At 43.9% G+C, this 22,151-nt stretch overlaps 1 protein-coding gene across 1 annotated transcript in view; it reads left to right on the forward strand.

Moving 5' to 3' along the window:
• The window catches only part of LOC126278188 (lachesin-like), a 656,873-nt gene extending 642,557 nt beyond the window's left edge, over positions 1-14,316 (forward strand). Inside the window, exon 9 of the mRNA XM_049978103.1 lies at positions 13,132-14,316. Coding sequence (XP_049834060.1) covers positions 13,132-13,262 — 131 coding nt within the window. The 3' untranslated portion in view covers positions 13,263-14,316. The remainder of the gene's footprint in view (positions 1-13,131) is intronic.
• Positions 14,317-22,151: the final 7,835 nt, after the last annotated feature.

The raw sequence follows: 22,151 nt of genomic DNA on the forward strand, positions 1-22,151 counted from the left end.
GAGTGGAAGACCAAGAACTAAGTGCTCATTTAAAAATGGTATAAGACAGGGATGTAATCTCTCACCCCTACTGATCAGTCTATAAGTCAAAGAAGCTGTGACTGAAATAAAAGAAAAGTTCAAGAGCGGGATTGATATTCAAGCTCAATGTATATCAGTGACAACATTAACTAGTGATATCGCTGTCCTCCCCGACGAGAGGACTAAGAAGGACATCAAAAGCAGACTAGAACTGGCAAAAAGGCATACCTGGCCACGAAAAGTCTACTAGTATCAAACATAGCCCCTAATTAGAAAAAGAAATGTCTGAATTTCTGAAAATTACGTTTGGAACACAGCATTCTATTGTAATGAAACATGGATTTTTGGAAAACCGCAAAAGAAGAGAATAGAAGCATCTGAGATGAATTGCTATAGTAGAATGTTGAAAAGTAGGAGAGCTGATAAGGTAAGTAATGAGGATGTTCACCAGAGAATCAGCGAGGAAAGGAGTATATCGGAATCCCTAGTAAGAAGACGGGGCGGGACGGTGGAACATCTGTTGAGACAACACAGAATAACTTCCGTGGTAGTGGAGGGAGCTGAAGAGGGCAAAAACTGTAGAGGATGACAGAGAGTGAGACTTATCCAGCAAATTACTGTTGACGTTGATTACAAGTGGTATTCAGAGGTGAAGAGGTTAGCACAAGAGGGGGATTCGAGGCGTGCCGCATCAAATGAGTCTGATGAGAAAAATAAGTAGGTTTTGCTCTGAAGAAGAAATATCGAAGAAGTGGCGAAGGTTCAAGGATAGTGTTACCAATAAATATTTTCTCACAGAAAAGCGTGGAGTCTGAAACATATCAAAATTGAATAGTACAGAGCGAGAATCCTTAATGTAAGAACACCGTACACCTCGAATATATCAAGTGAATTCTCTGTATCATGGCCCCTATCGGTGAGATACGTAACTGATAAGGGTCTCAGTTCGACGGGGATGAAGGTCCACGATATCGTTCAGCTAAGCTATGTTCAGCTCTTTGACGGTTAGAGCTCATAGAGCTACCAGATGCAGGAGACATTGATTCTTAAGTTCCACCCGCCATTCCAACCAATACATGACGTATTTTGTAGCTTTAAGATCGGGTGATTTAGCGGGCCACTCAAGGTGCGGCGTTATGAACACGGCTGTTGTCGGCCTAGAATACAGGAGTGTCCACACGATACTCAACTGAACAATGGAGAACAAAGAATAACGTATGGGCACCGGAAATGTTTAAACTGACATCCCGGTTGAGGTACAGTGAGTCACAGCCATGGAACGAAAGATACCACCAAGACATCCACCCTCCACCCTAACCACTCTACGGGTTTGCAGCCTATATGAGCACCCGCTGCACTCTCGTTTGAAAAGTAGCTCGCTGACATGTATAGTTCTGTCAGCTTTAACTCAGGCTGATAGCAATGTTTCCTGGTGAATATACCGACTCTATACACCTACTGCAAGCCGTTCCCCTTGCAACGTTCGCTTGAAAACTGTTCAAACGTACATGCGTTCTCTTAAAGCTACCATTCCTGTCGGGTTGGAAATCGAGTGTCACTGGCGAGGTGTGACACTCGTGTACTGACCATGTCGCTCAGGATCCACCGCACATACTCCGTGACACGTGGCAGTAAGTCGTCCACAACCAACTGCGTTGGACAGTTCACGTTGCTGGGCGAACACATGGACCAACTGCACTCACGACCATACACGATTCCTCCTTTTTGCCTCTGTGTCACATCTCCACAGCGAACAATCGTGCTTCGCTGTTTCCATACAACAGACTGGGACATATACACCACTTAACGGGCAAGTCAGCGTGAAGGGTGGCATGGTCAACTTGTACAAGTTGTACATGATATACAAACCTTCAATGCAACGAGCATGTTTTTTGAATGGGGCTGATCAATGTTTTATATCTTGCCTTACTTGTTTTGAAGCCATAGAGACAGTGATGTTCAATAATCATTTGGTCAATGCAAAGCTACAATTTATACATGCACACGATAACTTTAGTGACCACACTGGGTTACTTAATATCATGTATGAACAGAAGTCTGACTTTGTTTTAATGTGATAGGTATAAATTTGAGTTCTCTTCCATATATTCGTAAGTTGACTAAGTGTTGGTGTCCAAAATTAAAACAGCAAACGGAAGTTTGGCAGGGTTGTATTTATTTTGCCACAAAAAAGTATAGACAGGTAATAGTAAAGTAGAAACAATGCAATGAACACAAAAGGAATCAACTAAAAATGCATAATAGTTGACAAACTTCACGGATTTGCAAACTCGTCCCGACAACTAGCTAACGTTCTCAGTATGGGACGTGACCACCTCTGGCACCAATAAGCACTTGACAACGATAAGGCATGCTGTGAGTGATATCACCCAACTCATGCTAAGGCAAAAATGCCATTCTTCCTACTCACAAGTCTTGGAGAATGGTTGGGGGATGCTGGTGTGATGCAGTCGGCTTCTCTAGTGAATCCCAGATATTATCATTGGAATTAAAATCGAGAGAACCAGCATACAATGGCTGCAGTACCTTCTCTGTTTACAAGGAAACATCACTCACCTGGTCTCCGTGAACTCGAGAATCATCGCCTATCAATTAGAAGACTGGGCCCACAGTCTCAAGATTTCTTCTTGATACCTGACAACAGTTAAGAGGTATTGCCGTGATCAACATAATTCCTGTCCACACCATAAGGCATTCTCCTCGATATCGGTCCGTTCCCACAATGTTTGGAGCCCGAAATCATGTTTCACATTCCCTACAGCTGCGAATCCGTCGAAAATCACTCTGCAGAACAAATCGGGGTTCATCTGTGAAAAAAACATTCTACCATTGTTCCACTATCCAGGTGGCATGTTAATGACTCCACTCTATAGACGTTCCGTTTTGCGAAAGCGCGTCAGAGGTAAATGTGCAGTATGTCTCCAACAAAAAGCTACTCTGCCGAAGCCTTCTGAATGCCGAACGTCCAGCGGATGCTCCGAGGTCAGATGCCAGCTGCAGTACTAGGCGGTACTGTCCAGCACTTACAGCCAAATAACAGGCCTCTCTGTCTTATGTCACACGCGGTCGGCCCTTCACTGATCTTCCGGGTATAGTTTCGTCCTCTAGAAACTGTCGCCACTTCCGGAAAACAACAGAACGATTCACGTTAAGCCATAGTGTCACATCGTTTGCAACTGTCCAACTTCGAGGCCTCCTACGGCCCTCCACTGCGGAGATTCTGATAGGGCTTTTTCTGCGTCATACTGCACCGTTTGTGACTGTGTACATAGCGATTGTGGATGTGGGTCTAGCCGGCAAACAATAATCCATTTGACAGGTGCCTTGACGTCATCGTTGGCGTGGTATTCCTTGAAGAACACTATCGTACAGACATCTGTTGACAATTTGTATGATTATATCATCAGTTAGATATAGGACAGGGAATATCGGGGATGCTGCTTTAATTTTGGACACCATGTGTAAGTACGTCTCGGATCTGAATTCACAACCACGTTGTATAATACACACGGATATTGTAGCATCTACGTCAAACTTGCTCATTGCACGGTTCATATGAGTTGGCATCAGGTTTGGCCTCCCTATACAGGGTGGTCAACAACAGTCTTAAAAGATTGTAAGAGCATAGCAGGGTACGTTCTACTGAGAATTTAGTGTCAAGAAAAAAATTTGATACGCTGCGCAGTTATCGAGCTAACTAGCATCAAAGAAAACCAAGCAGTCACTGCACTTGCCGTTCAGACTGACTGGCAGAGATCGTATCGACAAACGTGTTCTTCGCCTGGTTTTCTAAAACTGAACAAGAGAGCGATACAAAGGTTGGACATCGGATGGTAGTAAGGATCGAAACCGTGCCATAGACTGAGCAGTCTCGTGCGCTATCATCTACGCTGTGAGAACAACTGAAAGTAGTTCTATCTGGTGGGCCGCTTGACTTTGCACGCTCAGCTGCTAACTTCAGCGCTAATTAACTCGGAAACGGCACAACGTATCGATTTTTTTTCTTAACAGTTGTTTCTCAGCACAACCCAACCTGCAACATACTTAAAAGCTTTCCGACTGTTTCTGACCACACTGCACGTTCGGCCCTTATACAGTGTTTCTGTCACAGGAGGAGTCGTTAATATTCATAGACGTGGCAGGAACTGTCATTCGTCACACGTCACACATCGACATCTACGGTTATTTCACGCACTGTAGTTTGTTTGTCAGCACTTACCACTGTATTCCAACGCCGCTGCTCTCGGTCAATAATGAAGGCCGTTAGCCACAGCGTTGTCCCTAGTGACAGATAGTACCTGAAATTTTGTATTCTTGGCACACTATCGATACTGTGGATCTTGGAGTATTGAATTCCCTAACGATTTGCGAAATCGGATGGTCCATGAGTACAGCACCAACTACCATTCCGCGTTCATAGTCTGTTAATTACCGTCGTGCGGCCGTAATCACGTCGTAAACCTTGTCACATAAATCACCTGACTACAAATGACAGCTCCGACAATGCCCTACCCTTTTATACCTTATGTACGCGATACTACCGCCATCTTTACATGTGCATGGTGCTATCCCATAATTTTTGCCACGTCATTGTACATGCATCGATCTGAGCATCGCAGGAGTAAACCACCTGGTTGTCATCACTAGTTAATGGACCCTACCGTTGTTTTGTAGATATCGTTACGGAGGGAATAATTACATTTAAAACATGCAAATAATTTCTATGTCTTTCTGGAGCGATATCATTTCATCGCTAGTCAATGGACCCCACCGTGCTGTGTAGGTGTGTTTAAGGAGGAGTATAATTAGATTTAAAATATTCGCTGGTGTTTACTGTCTCCCTAAGGCGATATCATTTTCAAACATCAAAAACACTTACATTTTACATACTCGTTGTTAGAAGCACACATTACTGGCTGTACAGCCAGTAATTACTATGTTCCTACTTTAGTGTACGGAAAATGTCATTCTGTTGTAGACATATTTATGCACAGATATTCTCGTTTATCCTCGAGAACACATGTCACTGAAGACGGGTTCCTTAGGCGAGTAATTGTTTACCAAGTAAACACTTCGAAGTGCAGCCCATCGTGTAGAACAATATTCCCTTACATATAAACTGCTCAGCACCCAGCACACAAAATTTCTCACTGTACTTTTATGCCCACAGTATTTTTTTTCTTTATCTTATAAGAGGCAGTCAAATGAAAACGCGACACGGAAAAAAAGAATTGTAAGCTGTTTATTATTTCAGAAGTATTCAACGTAACCTTAGTTCATTTATCCTACCGTGAGGCAAGACAGTAAAAGCTGTAATGGAAACAAAATTGCGTTTGCCCACGGAATCATGATTTTACGCAGGCGGGTATCTCTTCGTCCGACGCAAATCGACGGAAATCAATGTCTTACTTCAGGGCTCCAAAAACATGGAAATCCTGCTATCGTAGGAGGATGTCTAAGAGTTTCCCAGGGAAATTTGTGCAGCACTGTCGAAACAACCTCGGCAACCTTTGAGTGGGTATCATTATCGTGCAATAAAACGATGTCGTCCGTCACCATTCCTGGCCGTTTGAACTTTATAATGCGCTTCAATTTTTGCAGTGTGTCCAATTTCAACTGCCCGTTAATAGTGGCGCCATGTTCCAGAAAGTCAATGAGCAGGGGGGCTTGGCGAGTCAAAGAAAAAGGTCTTCGTTACTCTCGCGGAGCTGGTGTACACGAGTTTGGATTTTTTTCGGTAGGGATGAATCCATCTACTAACATTCGTGTCTCTGACAGTTGGTCTACAGCTCAAAATTATGACATCGTAATTCGTCTCCCGCGATAATACGGGACTGGGAATGACAGCTGTATTCTTCACCGTGATACTGTTCCAGGTGTTGCAGTAACGTGTACATTCTGTCAAGTTGCTCCTGCGTCAGGCTGTGGGGAACCAAACACTCACAGATGTTTTGGAGCTTCCGGTACTCCGTCATGATGGCGTGAGCGGACCGTGAACGCTGCATGACATGAGCCGAATGTTTTCCACTGTCAGCCATCGGTCGTTTCTGGCGGTAGCGTCAACCGCAGCAGTGATGCTACTGTCGGACTGTTGTCTTTCAATAACATCCGACCTTCACTACATAGTTTATTTCATGCAAACACAAACGGAGGTGTCACACTGTTTTCGCCTTACATAGCAGACATTTGGTCATGAATTTTCCTGACGCTCCTCCTCAGCCAAAATGCACAGTACACCTCGCTGTGCCTCATTCCTACTCTCCATAGTGGAATCGGAAGGACAGACGTGTCGCTCACGTGTAGCCTGTGCCACAGACACGGTGCATAGAACGAACGTTCACGCTGATCCTTCAAAAATGGTTCAAATGGCTCTGAGCACTATGGGACTTAACTTCTAAGGTCATCAGTCCCCTAGAAATTAGAACTACTTAAACCTAACTAACCTAAGGACATCACACACACCCATGCCCGAGGCAGGATTCAAACCTGCGACCGTAGTGGTCGCGCGGCACCAGACTGTAGAGCCTAGAACCGCTCGGCCACCCTAGCTGGCTCTGGTCTTTCCTGTTCCCAACAAAGGACCAGCGCTGGCAACGTTTGCACCCTGCTCTTTATATGCTGAGGTGAGGGAAGTCGTGGGATACCACCTGAAATGAGTCGGACCTCAATTGTCCTGGCTCGCTGCAGCAAACCGACGTGCCATGGATTCAACAAGTCGCTGGATTTCCCCTGCAGAAATATTGAGCCATGCTGCCTCTATAGCTGTTTATAATTGGAGATGAGTTGCCAGTGGAAGATTTTGTGCAGGAACTGGCATCTCAATTATGCCCCATAAATATTCGATGGTATTCATGTCGCGTGATCTGGGTGGAAAATCATTCCCTCGGATTGTCCAGAATTTTCTTCAAATGGTTCAAATGGCTCTGAGCACTATGCGACTTCACTTCTGAGGTCATCAGTCGCCTAGAACTTAGAACCAATTAAACCTAACTAACCGAAGGACATCACACACATCCATGCCCGAGGTAGGATTCGAACGTGCGACCGGAGCGGTCGCTCGGCTCCAGACTGTAGGGCCCAGAACCGCTCGGCCACTCCGGGCAGGCAGAATTTTCTTCAAACCAGTCGTGAGCATTTGTGGCCCATCGATGTGACATCGTTGTTTGGGAACATGAAGTCTATGAATGGCTGCAAAACGTCTCGAGTTAGCCGAATATAGCCATTTCCAGTCGGCTGGACCTGAAGACCCAGCCCATTCCGTGTAAACACAGTCCACACCAGGTTGGAGCCACCAGCAGCTTGGACAGTCACTTCGTAGGATCTACGCCAAGTTCGAAACCTACTATCAGCTATTGCCAACTGGAGTCGTATAGGGTCACCGGTGTGGTCAGGAGTGCTGCAGGCGACGCGGTGCTCTTGACAGTGGCACTCGCTGCTGTAGCTCTTTAACGTCAAATTTCGCAGCACTGTCCCATCGGGTATGTTCGTCGTACGTCCTACATTGACTTCTGCGGTTACTTCACACAGTGTTGCTTCTCTATTAGCACTAACAACACTACTAAATCGCTGCTGCTCTCCACCGTTAAGGACGTTCGGTGTGTAATATTGCTTTCATCTGACTCCCTCTTACAGAAGCTATTTCGGCAGGTGTTTGAAGAGGCATCCGTTGTTATAATACAGAGTGTTTCATAAAGAATATACGTATTTCGAATGCATATACAGCGCGAGTCATAACTGAGGAGAAATGTGTCGTGCAAATTGTCACACACTGAGTTACAAACATAAACTCCTTTTCCGCAAGTTCCAATGTCAATAACTGGCAATGTAATTTAATGATAAATCTCTGGCAATATGAAATTGACTTTTTCTTTCTTTATTAAAGCAAGCATATAAGCACTTAATCATAAAAACAAAATAATGAGCTGCTGGAACTGTTTCAACACAAATTATATCCTACAATAGACTGAAGAACACATTTCAATATGGTGCCACTGGTGTTACCGTGTGCCGACATTGGCCAAGGGGGTAGATCGGCAACACGGCACAACATAGATGTGTTGCAGGTAGTCAAGCAGCTCACGTGAAGGCGAGGCATACGGCAAGAAGTGAAGGTCTGCGTGACACTGCCAGCAATGACAGCGCCCACAACTATATCGTACCGGTTACGCTGGCGGGTATTATGTGTCGTGGCTAGATGGCATAGGGAAAGGAACGTGAGGAGGGGCTGCACTACCGTGCATGCATGTTTTATAATTTGGTTTTTGCGTCCGAGACTTAGTTTTAAGAAACGAGTACATAGATGCAGAATAGAAAACACAACTACACAGGTGCGTGACAGTTAATACAAACGAGTACAATACAGCTATGCAAATCTAAACTAACGTAGAAACAAATGACCAAAAGCTGCAGTGGCGGTTTATAAGTAGTGTGGCAAAGTTGAACCATTCGCAGGAAGGATTGCTGAACACGAACCAACATGTCTGTTTCTCTTTGCGTAATATCACAGGCATGTTATATTCTGCGCTGAAGGGGCTGCTGACATCGACAACCTCTCTTTCATCAATCATAAATTTCAGATGGCCACACTAAAAGAAATCCAGTAGATTCAGGTCTAGCGATCTTGCTGGCCATGCTACAGGGCCTCCACGACCGATCCTTCTCAAAGGGAAGGCATCTGCCTAGTGGCGTCGCCTCTGAAGTTAGAGAGGGCACCATCATGCATGTACCATAGGTTCATACGAGAGGCCAAACGCTAGCATCGGTGGCCGAGCGTTCTAGGCGCTTCAGTCCGGAACCGCGCGACTGCTACGGTTGCAGGTTCGAATCCTACCTCGGGCATGGATGTCTGTGATGTCCTTAGATTACATAGGTTTAAGCAGATCTAAGTTATAGGGGACTGATGACCTCATATTTTAAGTCACATAGTGCTCAGAGCTATTTGAACCATTTTGAGGCGAAACCAACGTCTTCCAACAATGCCGGTAATGTAGCATCCGGGAAACGCAGATACCGCTTTCCTGTCAGCCTTTATGATAGCACATGTGGCCCTATGAGATGGTGATCAATAATACCATACCAGATATTGACACTGCATCGTTGTTGGTACCCTCGTATCACTGTGCTGTGGGGGTTTTCTTCCTCAAACTCGTGCCAATTATGCGAATTCACATACCCTCCTTCGTGAAATAGGGCTTCTTCGGTGAACAGTACTGTGAAAAATGCTGGTCGTGAGTCTGCTGCCGTAGGATAAAGTAACAGATGTCCAGCCTCTTATGGTAGTCTTCCAGCAATAACGCCTGTACTTTCCGCATGCGAAAGGGATGATAATTGTTGCTATGGAGTACTCGACCAACAATAGATTGTGCCATTCCGACCGCAGCGGTGAGAGGCCTGGTGCTTGCTTATTGTTCCGTTCTCCACAACAGTTTGTAACACTGTTTCTTCGTCATCCGTACTGTACGTCGACGGTCATCCACAATCACTAAATTCTACAGCTGCTACAAATGGACCATACTCCCTCAAGCGCCTGTCCACAGAGTAAAGCGTTTTTGCCAATGGAAGGTGCAGGCTACGAAACCTCTCGTGATACAGTGGCCTTGCAACGTCAGCTCTTGCATCTGCAAGCCCTTAGGTCAGGTGGATGTCGGTGTATTCCTCATTTGTGAAACTTGCCATGGTACTGTAGTAACACTGCGACGCGGTCATTAGCAGCTATCGACACGGCGAGTATCGGGAAGAGTGAGCAGCGCAGAGGTGTTGTATACACGTCATGCACGCCGCGGTTTTTACTTTCGCCGTTGACCACTCTTTCCGCTTACAAGACACACATTTCCTAACATGGGGCTGTACACTCCTTTACCTCGGGCAACGTGTGATTCACAAGTTCTAATACAATTTCACATTTATTTCGATGGTATTTGTTCTTTCTCGTATCTTTCACTCTGGGAGATACACATCAGCTCATTGATGTGTCGTATTATAACTATAGGTCAATGACTTGTTTTCCACGAACAATACGAGACTGGAATAGAAGGGAAAACCGATAGAGATACTCAGGGTACCCTCCGGCACATACCGTCAGGTGGCTTGCGGAGTATGGATGTAGATGTAGATGTAGACATGTCGTGATCGTGAGGTTCAGATGGTTCAGATGGCTCTGAGCACTAGGGGACTTATCTTCTGAGGTCATCAGTACCCTAGAACGTAGAACTACTTAAACCTGAATAACCTTAAGACATCACACACACCCGTGCCCGAGGCAGGATTCGAACCTGCGACTTAGCGGTCGCGCGGTTCCAGACTGTAGGGCCTAGAACCGCTCGGCCACCCCGGCCAGCGATCGTGAGGTCGTCACCATCTCGTTCAATGGTTAACATGTGTTTCTGTTTTACATACACAGTACACCGCGGAGAACGTAATTAACAACGGTGCGTGACGTGTTACGTAAAGCAGCATGCTGTCCTTGACATGTTTTTCCTCATTTACGGTTCACGCTGTATTTATCAAACTTTAAGACATACGAATACGAAACTTCACACACACTTTTACGAACCTCTCAAGTTCAGATCGCAGATGTTCAATATGTTCTCCATAAGCGACACGAACAATATCAGATCGATACTCAAACTCTTCCCATACTCGGTCAAGCATGTCCTTCGTCACTGATGTTATGGCAGTGCGGTGCCAGTTCTTCATCTATTCCCGGTTTTATGGCAGTGGTTGTCTTTAACGAAACCCCACAGAAAGAAGTCAGAGAGCGTCACATCCGGTGACCATGGAGCGCATCTGAGACATGTTAAGTCGCCAGTTTCTTGGCGAACACTCCCACTATTCCGTAGAGTTTCATTCAGATGTTCACGCACTTTGCGACTCCTGTGAGGGGGTGCCCCGTCTTGTTTGAAAACAAAGTTGTCTTCGTACAGCCTCGGAAACAACCAGTTTTGTGACACAGCAAAATACCGCTGACCGTTAACCGTGTTTCCATCAAAGAAGACAGGGCCGTAAGCAGATGATTGGGACATCACACAAAACACGTTGACTTTGGGCGAATCTCATACATGTTCAGTGGCTGCATGTGGGTTCTGTAGGACCAAAATTCGAATATTGTGTTTGTTTACCTGACCACTAATACGAAAAGTCGTTTCATCACTGAACACGATGCGTTACGTGAAAGTGTTATCATTGTAATTAGCATTAAGAATCTCGTTTCAAAATGCCACACGTTTGTGTTTGTCATCAGGATGCAGAGCTTGTAAAATCTGTAACTTGTACGGTTTCATAACTAACCGACATCTCAACACACGCTCAACTATTGTTGTAGGCAGTTTTAACTCCCGACTGAAGGACTACGTTGGAAAGCAGTTTCAATTCGTGCAACATTTTCTACAGGAACGTACACATCCTTTGTCTAGAAACTGTCTAAACCACCTGCGAATGTTTCACCCATTCGGAGGATCAATTTGGTACCTCAACCGTCTTTGCACTGTAATCACGAAATTTCACTTCGTAAACTCTAGACAACAAAATCTTTTCTGCAGGGGAGTAGCCATTTTAAACATATGAAGGTTACCAAGCAAAACAGAAGACAACTGACATCTAATTATACATAAATAAACACTCATGGTCGTAAATTAAGGATAATGCTGATACATGGTGAAACAACGCTCTAGTGGGCGGTTTGAGGGTTTACTTCACCTCGGAGTACGACCATGCGGTGCATTTGACCTGCGGTCGTCGCACGGCGGCGCTGGCAGCAGTCCACGTACGCAGAGTTGCGTGTCGGATTACGGTGCAGCGAGTAGGTATTCAGACGTGCTAATACTGACTATGTGTTGGAAATGGCTCAAAGAACACATATTGATGACGTTATGAGGGGTAGAATACTAGGGCGGCTGGATGCTGGTCAAACACAGCAGGTCGTATCACGGGCCCTCCGTTTGCCACAAAGTGTGATCTCAAGATTATGGCAACGATTCCAGCAGACAAGAAACGTGTCGAGGCGCTACAGTATGGGACGTCCACAGTGTACAACACCACAAGAAGACCGATATCTCATCATCAGTTACCGCAGAAGGCCACGGAGTACAGCAGGCAGCTTTGGTCGGGACCTTACGGCAGCCACGGGAACAACTGTCTCCAGACATTCAGTTTACAGACGACTGAGCAGACACGGTTTATTCGCCCGGAGATCTGCAAGGTGCATTCCATTGCCCCTGCTCACAGGAGATCCATTAAAGCCGGATGTAAAGAGCACAGTACATGAACACTGGAACAGTGGTCCCAGTTAATACAGTCTAAACAGTGATTCTTTGTGTCTTTGACAGAGGAACTGTAACAGGTCAGGTGTATCGAGACGTCATTTGCACCAGAATGTCCGCCTTTTCAGGGGTGCAGTGGGTCCCACCTTTCTCCAGATGGATGATAACGCACGGCCCCACCGAGCTGCCCTCGTGACGGAGTACCTTGAAACAGAAGATATCAGGCGAATGGAGTGGCCTGCCTGTTCTCCAGACCTAAACGCCATAGAGCACGTCTGGGGTTCTCTCGGTCGACGTATCGCTGACCGTCTTCAAACCCCTACGACACTTCAGGAGCTCTGACAGGCACTGGTGCTAGTATTGGTGGCTATATACCCCAGCAGATGCTTGACCACCTGATCCAGAGTATGCCAACACGTTGTGCGGTCTGTGTACGTGTGCAAGGTGATAATATCTCATATTGATGTAGTGGTACATGCGCAGGAAACAGTGGCGTTTTGCAGCACATGTCTTTCAGGACGGTTTTCTCAACTTATCACCAATAACGTAGACTTACAGATCTGTGTCGTGTGTGTTCCCCATGTGTCGATGCTGTTAGCGCCAGTTTTGTATAGCGCCACGTTGTGTGGCACGCCATTCTGCAATTATCCTTAATTTATGATCATGAGTGTATAAACTAGACTATGTATTCGTTTCTCCACTTTCCGAGCCGAGGCGCAGCGATCGACAGTTTGGAAAGAATAATACTTTGTAAGATGTACATTCTTTTTGACACAACCTGTACCGTACACGTGTTGTAGTGAAGTGCGGCGCTTTGTGTGTTGCATGGCAGGCCTGACGGAGGCCGCTCGTGGTCGCGCGTCCTCGGGAGCGGCCGGCCCCCGCCGCCCCCAGGCTCCTCCTCGCTGGGTGTCGCCGCTCGCCGTCGCCGCAGCCGTGGTGGGCGTGGCTGGTAGCAGGTGACGCGCCTCCAGGCTCCCAGATGTCGCCGACGCGTCCAGCGTGCGTCGCCGCCGTTCCACTCCTCAACACATGTCGGAGCCTCGTACACGAGGAACTGACACTGTCACTCAAGCCCTGACGGACACGAAATAAAACCACGCGAACTGATACGAGCGTGTTCCTCACACCTTCCACCTAAAAGAGATAATGTCCCTTTCTATTAGAAGCATCGTAATTAGAATATCCCGCAAGGGTGAGGTAGAGAACGCTGTTGTTACTTCTCCGTTTTTATTCCATGTGTTGATGTGGGCTAAGGCTTCCCAACTCCTGTCATCTTCATGCTTTCATCAAAGAAGTGTAAAACGACTGGCCCATTTTACCACGACAATTCGATACAGTTGTGTATGGATCATCATAACAATATATGGCACATATCAGAAATGCTCCAATGAACACCGCACATAAAATCTTAATAAAAGAAAACCAAGCTACATCCGATCAGCTTTCAATATTGCATTTTTATCAAAAGAGCGCTGTGCAGTGGCATCATGTTGGAAATTTTTAGCTGATAAGTCAATAACTATCAGGATCACCCGTAAATATATTCCAGATTTGAGACTTCCTGGCAGATTTGAAGAGTGTATGTCACACTCTAACGGAGACCTTCGACTTTTTCGGGCAAGTACTTTACTCGAGCACGGCTCACAAACCCTCCCTCCCCTTTGCACCCGCCAATCCCGTGTCTCGTACCTCTCAACCTTCACAGAAGTTTTGCGAAACCTGCTGAACCAAAACTCTTGAAAGAAAGGATACTGCGGAGATATAGCTTAGCTATAGCCTGGGGTATTGATTCCAGAATGAATTTTTGGCTTTGGAGCGGTGTGTGCGCTGATGTGAAATTTCCTGGCGGATTGAAACACTGTGCGAAAGGTAGGAATAGCTTCATTTATAAATAAATCTCCTGATACCAGTCACGATTTTTCTTTATTTTACTTTTCGTACGACGCGTTTCGGGAAATGATTCCCATTTTCAAGTGCGTTTTTTGTGTGTATTAAGCCATTTCTATTAATGTTGTCAGTGTGTGAGAATCTGCTTGATTTAGTAGACTTTTAAGTTTTCTAATGTCAACGAAATGAAGTAGACTCTCACACACTTACAAGATCAATAGAAAAGGCTTAACACACGCACACAAAAACGCACTTGAAAATGGGAATCATTTCCCGAAAAGCGCCGTGCGAAAAGCGAAATAAAGAATAGTCGTGACTGGTAGCAGAAGATTTATTTATAAACAAACCTGTGGTTTTCACAGTCGCAGGCTATAAAAAGCTATTTATAATCGATCACATCAGATTAAAGGTACGAAATTAGCTACTATCGTAAGTAAAACTATGACGAAAGCTTGTGGGTCTTGCTCAGGTGATCCTGGGTTCGGCTCCGGGTCGAGCATATACTTTTGATCTGCCAGCAAGTTTCATATTGGCGCCCACTTCATTCTGGAAAAGCCAGATCTCCACAATATCATTTCTTCCAGAGTTCCTCTCCCACAAGTTTTGCAGGAGAACCTACTTGAAATTAGGAACGTAGGAGATAAGGTACTAGTCGAAGTAAAGCTATGAGGATGAGTTGTGAGACGTGCTCGAATATCTCAGTTGGTGGAGCAAATGCTCGCTTAAGGCAAAGGTCCCGAGTTCCCGTTCGACATACAGTTTTAATCTTCCAGGAAGTTCAACATCAGCGCACACTCAAGTGCAGAGCAAAAATTTCATCCATGTTAATAATTTATTCAGCTTTCTCGCACACCGACGAAACTATAATGCAGTGATGTATTAATTGGAAAACTTTCGCAAGTTTCCACGAGGCTGTGGCACAGTTTCTTAGTTTATGGAATCTCAGTTTCATAAGCTCTCTTACGAGTATTATGGCCACGGTTGGCGCCTGTCAGTGTATCTAGATCATCGTTACTAAAATGTGCTCAAGCAGCCCAGTCACATCTAAACCTCATTATTCATCCGATCTACCATATTGAGATATCTAAAATAGGGACACCAGATGTATTTATGCTTTTTGTAATTACCAGCCCTTCACAAATCCTTTAGTCATAAGCTTCAGATATGGCAGTTTGAAGACATAATTACGAACATTTGTTAATTCAGTAAACTATGCTATAGACGAGCTGTGGCGGGAGTAGATAGTGCCCGATCTGTTGAGAGAGTAGCGAGATTAAAAAACAAATATCTGGTTCATGTTATACGCTGTTGTGGGCCCCATACTACATAACTGCAAGTCCACTGCTCAGCTTTGGTTCCAAGCCCTTTGTCTAAATCCTCTTCCACTGGAGCACGATCCTTTTTCCTGCCTGTACATTAATAGGCAGATGTTGATGGTAAGATGGAATCGAACGTTTTGTTAATAATGAAAAAGAAAAAAGCTTTTCCTGGCATTATTGTGTGTGATATTTTGCCCCGGAATCGATGTGAGGATACCGTCCCAAAGGTCTGTCCAAGTGTTTTTTGACACACATCTGAATATCATAAAAGTAACCCTAGAACTGTCATAAACTTCAGCAGTCTCTTCGGAAATTTGTTGCTGTCTTTAACGTGGAACTGACTTCAAGAATGCCGTAGCATTCTGTTTGTCACAGTTTCATTAGGTGTACGACTTAATTATTTTTTTGTTGTCTGGACCCAAATTCGTCTTCATGTGGTGCCATCCACTGATTCTGCAACTTACATGTGTCTCAGGTAGAGAATCCGTTTCCTTACTTCCGGAAAAATGTTATTTTTTGTGCCACGATGCGATTCACACTATAGAAATAGCCACGACATAGCAGAATATTTTAAGACTACATTATGCTAAGTGATGTTCACAAAAAAATCTGTATTATTGTAGAAAAACAGTTTGTCTTCAAGACCAAAATTCTCTACGTGGCAGAAGGAACTATGTTCTAGTCTAAAATGGAAATGAAATGTTTTCGACAACGAACTTATACTGGCTGCAACGTTGTTCTCATTGCTAAGATTAGCGTCATTATCTGCTCATCAAGGATAAAACATTGTCCGTAATTCTTCTGCACTCGTAAGTAATTCCTCTGACGGAATAGTCAGGTAATCCTTGTATTAACTATTGGCATGAAAACTGTTGCGGTACTGTTCATCGGAATGATTTTCTCCTCTATTCATATGTACACCGTATCCACATTTTTGTCTTTGCAACTGCATTCAGGCTTATATCTCTGTAGAAATATATTCGATTGCTTATACTAAATAATAACTTCATCTGGTTCCAGCTGTAATAACTTTCTTTCATTTTTCATACATTCAGTACTTCAGTTTTAATTCCTTTCACGAAGGCTTAGATTGCCAAAATAAAATAAAATATTTGGTAATTTCATCTACTTGATAGCTGCCTTCCCTAGTGGAAGATAATTTCCACGTGAAGCGTATGGTATCCAAAATGACCTGATCGATAACTGTATTATGATAAAGTAGCCTTTACGATAAACATTTTGAGGGCAACCATCTGTCGAACAACACTGTAAGTATTATCTGAATTGGGCTGTCCTGTACAGCAACTCAGTATGAGCTCAATGGCAGTCAGTTCGGCTGTGGAGCGCGTTTGACTGTCTGTGACTTAGAGGTAACGCTTACTTTGTCGTAATCGCGATACCTGAGATAGTCTTGGTGGTTTCAGAATGCTCTAAGACAGCCTTGTGTGGCGTTCTTTAGCCCTAGTAGACTACAAACCAGGAACCTCAGATTCACATCACACCCACGTCCAGTTCACTGTCGCAACGCGTGGTTAATGTCACGTTAGATAGACTCGTTCGTGATCGATGTGATATGTACAGTTACTTTCATAATATTTCCTACCATTGGCGATAAAGCCGTGTTCCCATGCTCCTGTAGTCGGATAACTTTCCTACCAGACGTTAGCGTCACAGTGTTATAAATGTTAGATATGTTTCTTTCTTTCTCAAGAGTAGCAAGAAGCATTCCAACTCTCGTCTCACTTCCTTACATTCAGAAACGTATCTGATGTAATGGCTTAAATCTACAGTGATGCTGAGGCGATGTCATGAAATATCGTGGACAACTTTTAACAGGAAGTACCCCTTTTAACAGTGTTTCTTATATGGAAAAAATTGGAGCAGTTTCCTTCTGTGTCACACATATCAGATCTTCGCAGTTTACCGCTCTTCGGCACATTCTGAAAATAATTGGACAACTTGCGAATCCAGGATGGTTGTTAGAGAACAGTGGAAGACACATGTTACAGAAGACAATTAAATCGTGTGTGTGGACTCGTTGGTACAAGGTGTACTGTGGTCTCTTTACTGTGCCAAAGCTCTTCTCAAGGATTTTAACTGGAGAGATACTAGCTTACTTTGTTACTCTTTCACTTTTTATGCCTCTGAGCTCTATCATGTAAATATACTGCGACCTCTCTGTTTTTACCTAGTATCAAAAGAAGTATTTTTTAAAAAAACGTAGTTTTCTGTGTAAAAGATATACGTTAAATTTCTGCTGTACAAACACTGTCGGAAAGTAAAGGCTATTGAAGTGTTAATATTCTTTTATGTCATTGAAATCCCGTTATTTCATCATATCCCATTTATTCCTCGCCACTGTCTACGCATATGATACAGGTCAGTGACAAAATCAATTTTTATACGGAATGATGAATAATTTTAACTGCCATATGGCAGTAAATGTACTGTGTCTCTCTTTGCAACGATCGGCATCTTTCTTCAGATCCACATCAACAGTGACTAACAGTATCAGGTTTACTGCTGTAGGTGAGGCTTTTTCCTAGAACAGTCCTATATGTACACAGAATGTTAGAAGCAGTGTAGAGATAAGGTGAGTGACAGTCTACAGTGTCCAATTTTTCGGATGGTAATTCAATCGACACCTACTAGAAACTTTCAGCTGTGTAATATGTATGATTATAAGGCTTGCTGTTATCTGTGTAGCGAGGGCGGATCTCACATATTTCCAGAACGAACGATCGTCCTCATCTCGGTTCGGTTGGAATATAATTTAGCCATTCAGCTTCAAAGGTTTCTCCTTTCCCATTTACTTACTTAACAAACTTTGCATTTTTAGAAAGGCAAATAAACTCAAAACAACACTCTCATTACTTGTCTCAAGGACAGATATAAAGATTTGTTTCTACTATCCAAAAACAATAAGCATTTCCCACCATATACACTGTCAGAAGGAACTTCAACACCAAGAAGGAGTTGTGAGTCATAAATAAAATTTCGTACGAGTGTTTCTACACATGAAAGTTGCATAATAGGGGCGCTAGTAGCGCCACTATGCAAGTGCAAATCATGTTTGCTTTAAATACACGCTGCAACAGTTGTGAGCGTCAGTTTCCTTTGAGACTGGACGTAGAGAGTTGATGTTGGCCGAGGATGCCTTTAAGGAAACAAAGGCGTAATTTTCGAAACCACACTGAGTCTGAAATAGGCCTTGTAATGGGGCATGAGAAAAAAGACGTTCCTCCTTGTTGTGTCCATTGTTCCACGTAGTCAGCTCGTATACAACTTTCTCACTAGAGAGCGCCCCGCTAAGCACAACAACAGCGCAGGCGCAGCGCTCGTCCGTCTCCGCACTACGAGATGGCGCTGCCCTAGAGACGGACCAAATTCTGCTCTTGCCGATCCGCGTATTCATATATAACGCAGATAATGAGATTGCTGCTAATGTAGAACCTTTTCTCCTCGCAGATCACACTTGCGCAGTAAATACATGAACGCATGAGGTATTATAACGAGTGTACATACCTCCAATTAGTCAGTTTGCATTAGTCTGTATGAGTCTGCATTTATCTGCACGTGTCTGTACCAGTCTACATTAGTCTGTACCAGTCTATAGTGAAGTTTCAGTCTGCGCCTAATAAGAATACCATATTCCTGTACATAGCCATGAAGATAAATTAATAGACACTTTGTCAAGAATCAGAGATACGTGAGAATAAGATTAACGTACCAAGACCAAAGGAAATTCAGATAGTCAACTGCAAACAGCATCCAGAATGAAGTTACATAATGTCTATGCTTGTTATTGTTTTAATAAATGTGTGTGAAAGTTAATCAAGTTATGTTTAAAGTTGGTCACCGTCAGTCTGTTACTCTAAGCCTGCAAGTGGCATTTCTATCGTCTGACCTAACGACAGAAGATAAACACGCCACGATAAGACCACGAGACATATTGCTCACACTCGCCTACTTCGTTAGAGCGACAAGTCAAATAATCTGATGGTGTGTGTACCGAAGGTCTCACAGTTCGCACATCACACTTCTGCGATATTGCACAAAGACTTGGCAGGAATGCAGACACTGCACTTGATTGCTGGCTTCGGTGGTCACGAGAATACACGGTCGCAAAAAGACCTGTCCGCGGACAGCCAAGACTCACTACCGAGAGAAAGGACCATAGCGTTCGGTCTATGGCTCTGTTCCATCGTACTGCATTCACAGCAGCAACTTGAATGGTAGTTAGCACCATACCGACACAAATAAATTGTGCAAATTGGTTACTTGAAGGACAGGTCCGAGCCAAAAGCAGCGTAACATGCATTTCATTGATCCGAGAATACCGTCTTTGCAACTTCAGTGGTGTCAAGCGAGAGCTCATTAGAGGGCAGGGTGAAGGTGTGTTGTGTTTTCTAATGAAGGTTGCTCCTGCCTCAGTGCCAGTGATGGCTGTGTGTTGATTAGAAGGAGGCCATACTTTTATTAAAAATTCACCACCAGTTTCGCATTAGCGAAGACGTGTAAGTTCCTTTTTTTTGGTCAGAATACTAGAAGCATTGGATCGTACACCTGAATATATGGTTCGGGGTACGATTTAATATGACAGCAGGAGCATTCTTGTGGCTACCCCAAGGACCCTGAATGCACATATTTACGTCAGTCTATTGATTCGACTTGTTGTACTGCCATTCACGAATAGTATTTCTTGGGATGTTTTCCAACAGGATAGCGCTCGACCACATGCATCTATTGCAGACAAACATACTCCACAGAGTGTCCATGTGTCCCTTGGCCTGCTCTGTTACCAGATCTGTCTCCAGTCGAGCACGTATGGGACATCATCGGACGACAACTCCAGCGTCATCCATAGCCATATTAAAGGGCCCTGTATTGACCGACCAAGAGCAACAGGCATTAAACTCGATCCTACAAACTGACATCCGGCACCTTGAAACATCCCCTTAGGAAAATTATAAATGACTGTGCAAATAAACCTCTTACGTTATTTTATTTACAAACAGCTGAGCAAAACTGAACGTACTCAGACATTTCTCTCTTTACATTTTCTGATAATCGCTAAACTGACACACAATATTTTTTTTTTTTTTGCGCAACGCAATCTGGCTTTCAATAATCCCTACAAAAGCATAGCCCTGGCTAACAAAAACGTATATCTTTCAAGAATCACTTACCTCACAAAAAATCTTCGTTACTCGAACTACTGCAATACACCGAGCCAATACTGCCAGCTGACAGAAAGATTCTAACTACTGAAGGCACTAACTACTGATACACATAGGCAAATGAATGATTTTGATAGAGAACAAACAATGTATTTACCTTAATAGTGTTCAAAAGTCATCAGTTCACGAGACCCAGTCTTACAAATTTCCTTTTTCCGACGGACACACGCACAGATCGTCCGCTCTGAAAACTCTGCCATCTGTCTCCCCACATCCACCACTGCTGGCGGCTCACCTCAAATCCAACTGAGCAACGCTACACAAGTGAATATTCCAACAATGAGTCCAACCAGCCTCAGACTGTGCACAGCACAGTCAGCGATTTTCATACGGAGCGCTATGTGACATTACCAAAATAAAAACCTAAACAGCCTACTTACAACTTGTACAACACAATGCATGTATGCATGCTTCCCTTCATCATTCTGGAAGTGACGTAGGTCATTAATGTAGCAACATTTCACATTGAAAGTGGCTTATCGCTCGCATACCTGTGTCCTTGCAATGTTAATCCCTTCATATGTTACCTAGATAAATGTATGCCCGAAATTTCATAATATACATTGATTATATTTTGGTGTTAAGACTTTTTTTGCGTCAGTGTGTTTCGTTTACTCCAGGATTACATAATGTGATTCACACTCTAAATCATCAATAATTAACAACTTTCAAGATACATGTCTCACAAACATGGTGCATTCATCCAGTCACTCTGATAGTACAATGAATGAAAATAGTGTCAGACAACGGAAAATATTAATTATTGTATGGAAACAGAACACAGTAGATTAAACCGTTGTAAACAAAATCCTGCTTCATTACATATCTTGCAACAAATCGTTTGTTTCAATTGAACCTGTGATGTATTTAAAAAACATGTTAAGATGTTGTTCCTCACTGGAAGCTAGAAAATTTAGGTTTTGTGTATCTTTTAACGTCTCCGACTTTATTTCAGGCATAGAACAGAAGTAAACTGTAGTTGGCATGCTGCCTACAGTTTCATAGCTATTGGTTCAAGCAAAATTGCTTTATTAATTCACAGGTTGTTGTGTGATTTAAAAGGATCAGCGTGGAGTGTGACTATAGCTCTGTGAAGTTGTCAGATAGTTGACGTGTGTCACTTTCCGCTGCAGCATTTGCCACATCGCCGGCCGGCTGCCGTTCGGATAGAGGAGACACCCAAACACTTGGCGTCACTTCACAAACGCTGCTAAGGGGCCCGCATCCTTTCAGTATTCATTAACAACACTAGTTCTTCATAGCTTCAGAATTTTGGTGCGATCCACACTGGCAATAATATTGTCAATATCCTCAGTCAGCGGCTCCATTTTACAAGTTTAAACATGCAGAAGAAACCAAATGCAGCAACTGTTATACCTGGTAAGCAACAGATAACAACGGAA

The sequence above is a fragment of the Schistocerca gregaria genome, chromosome 6 (assembly GCF_023897955.1).
Source record: "Schistocerca gregaria isolate iqSchGreg1 chromosome 6, iqSchGreg1.2, whole genome shotgun sequence".
Lineage (NCBI taxonomy): Eukaryota > Metazoa > Arthropoda > Insecta > Orthoptera > Acrididae > Schistocerca > Schistocerca gregaria.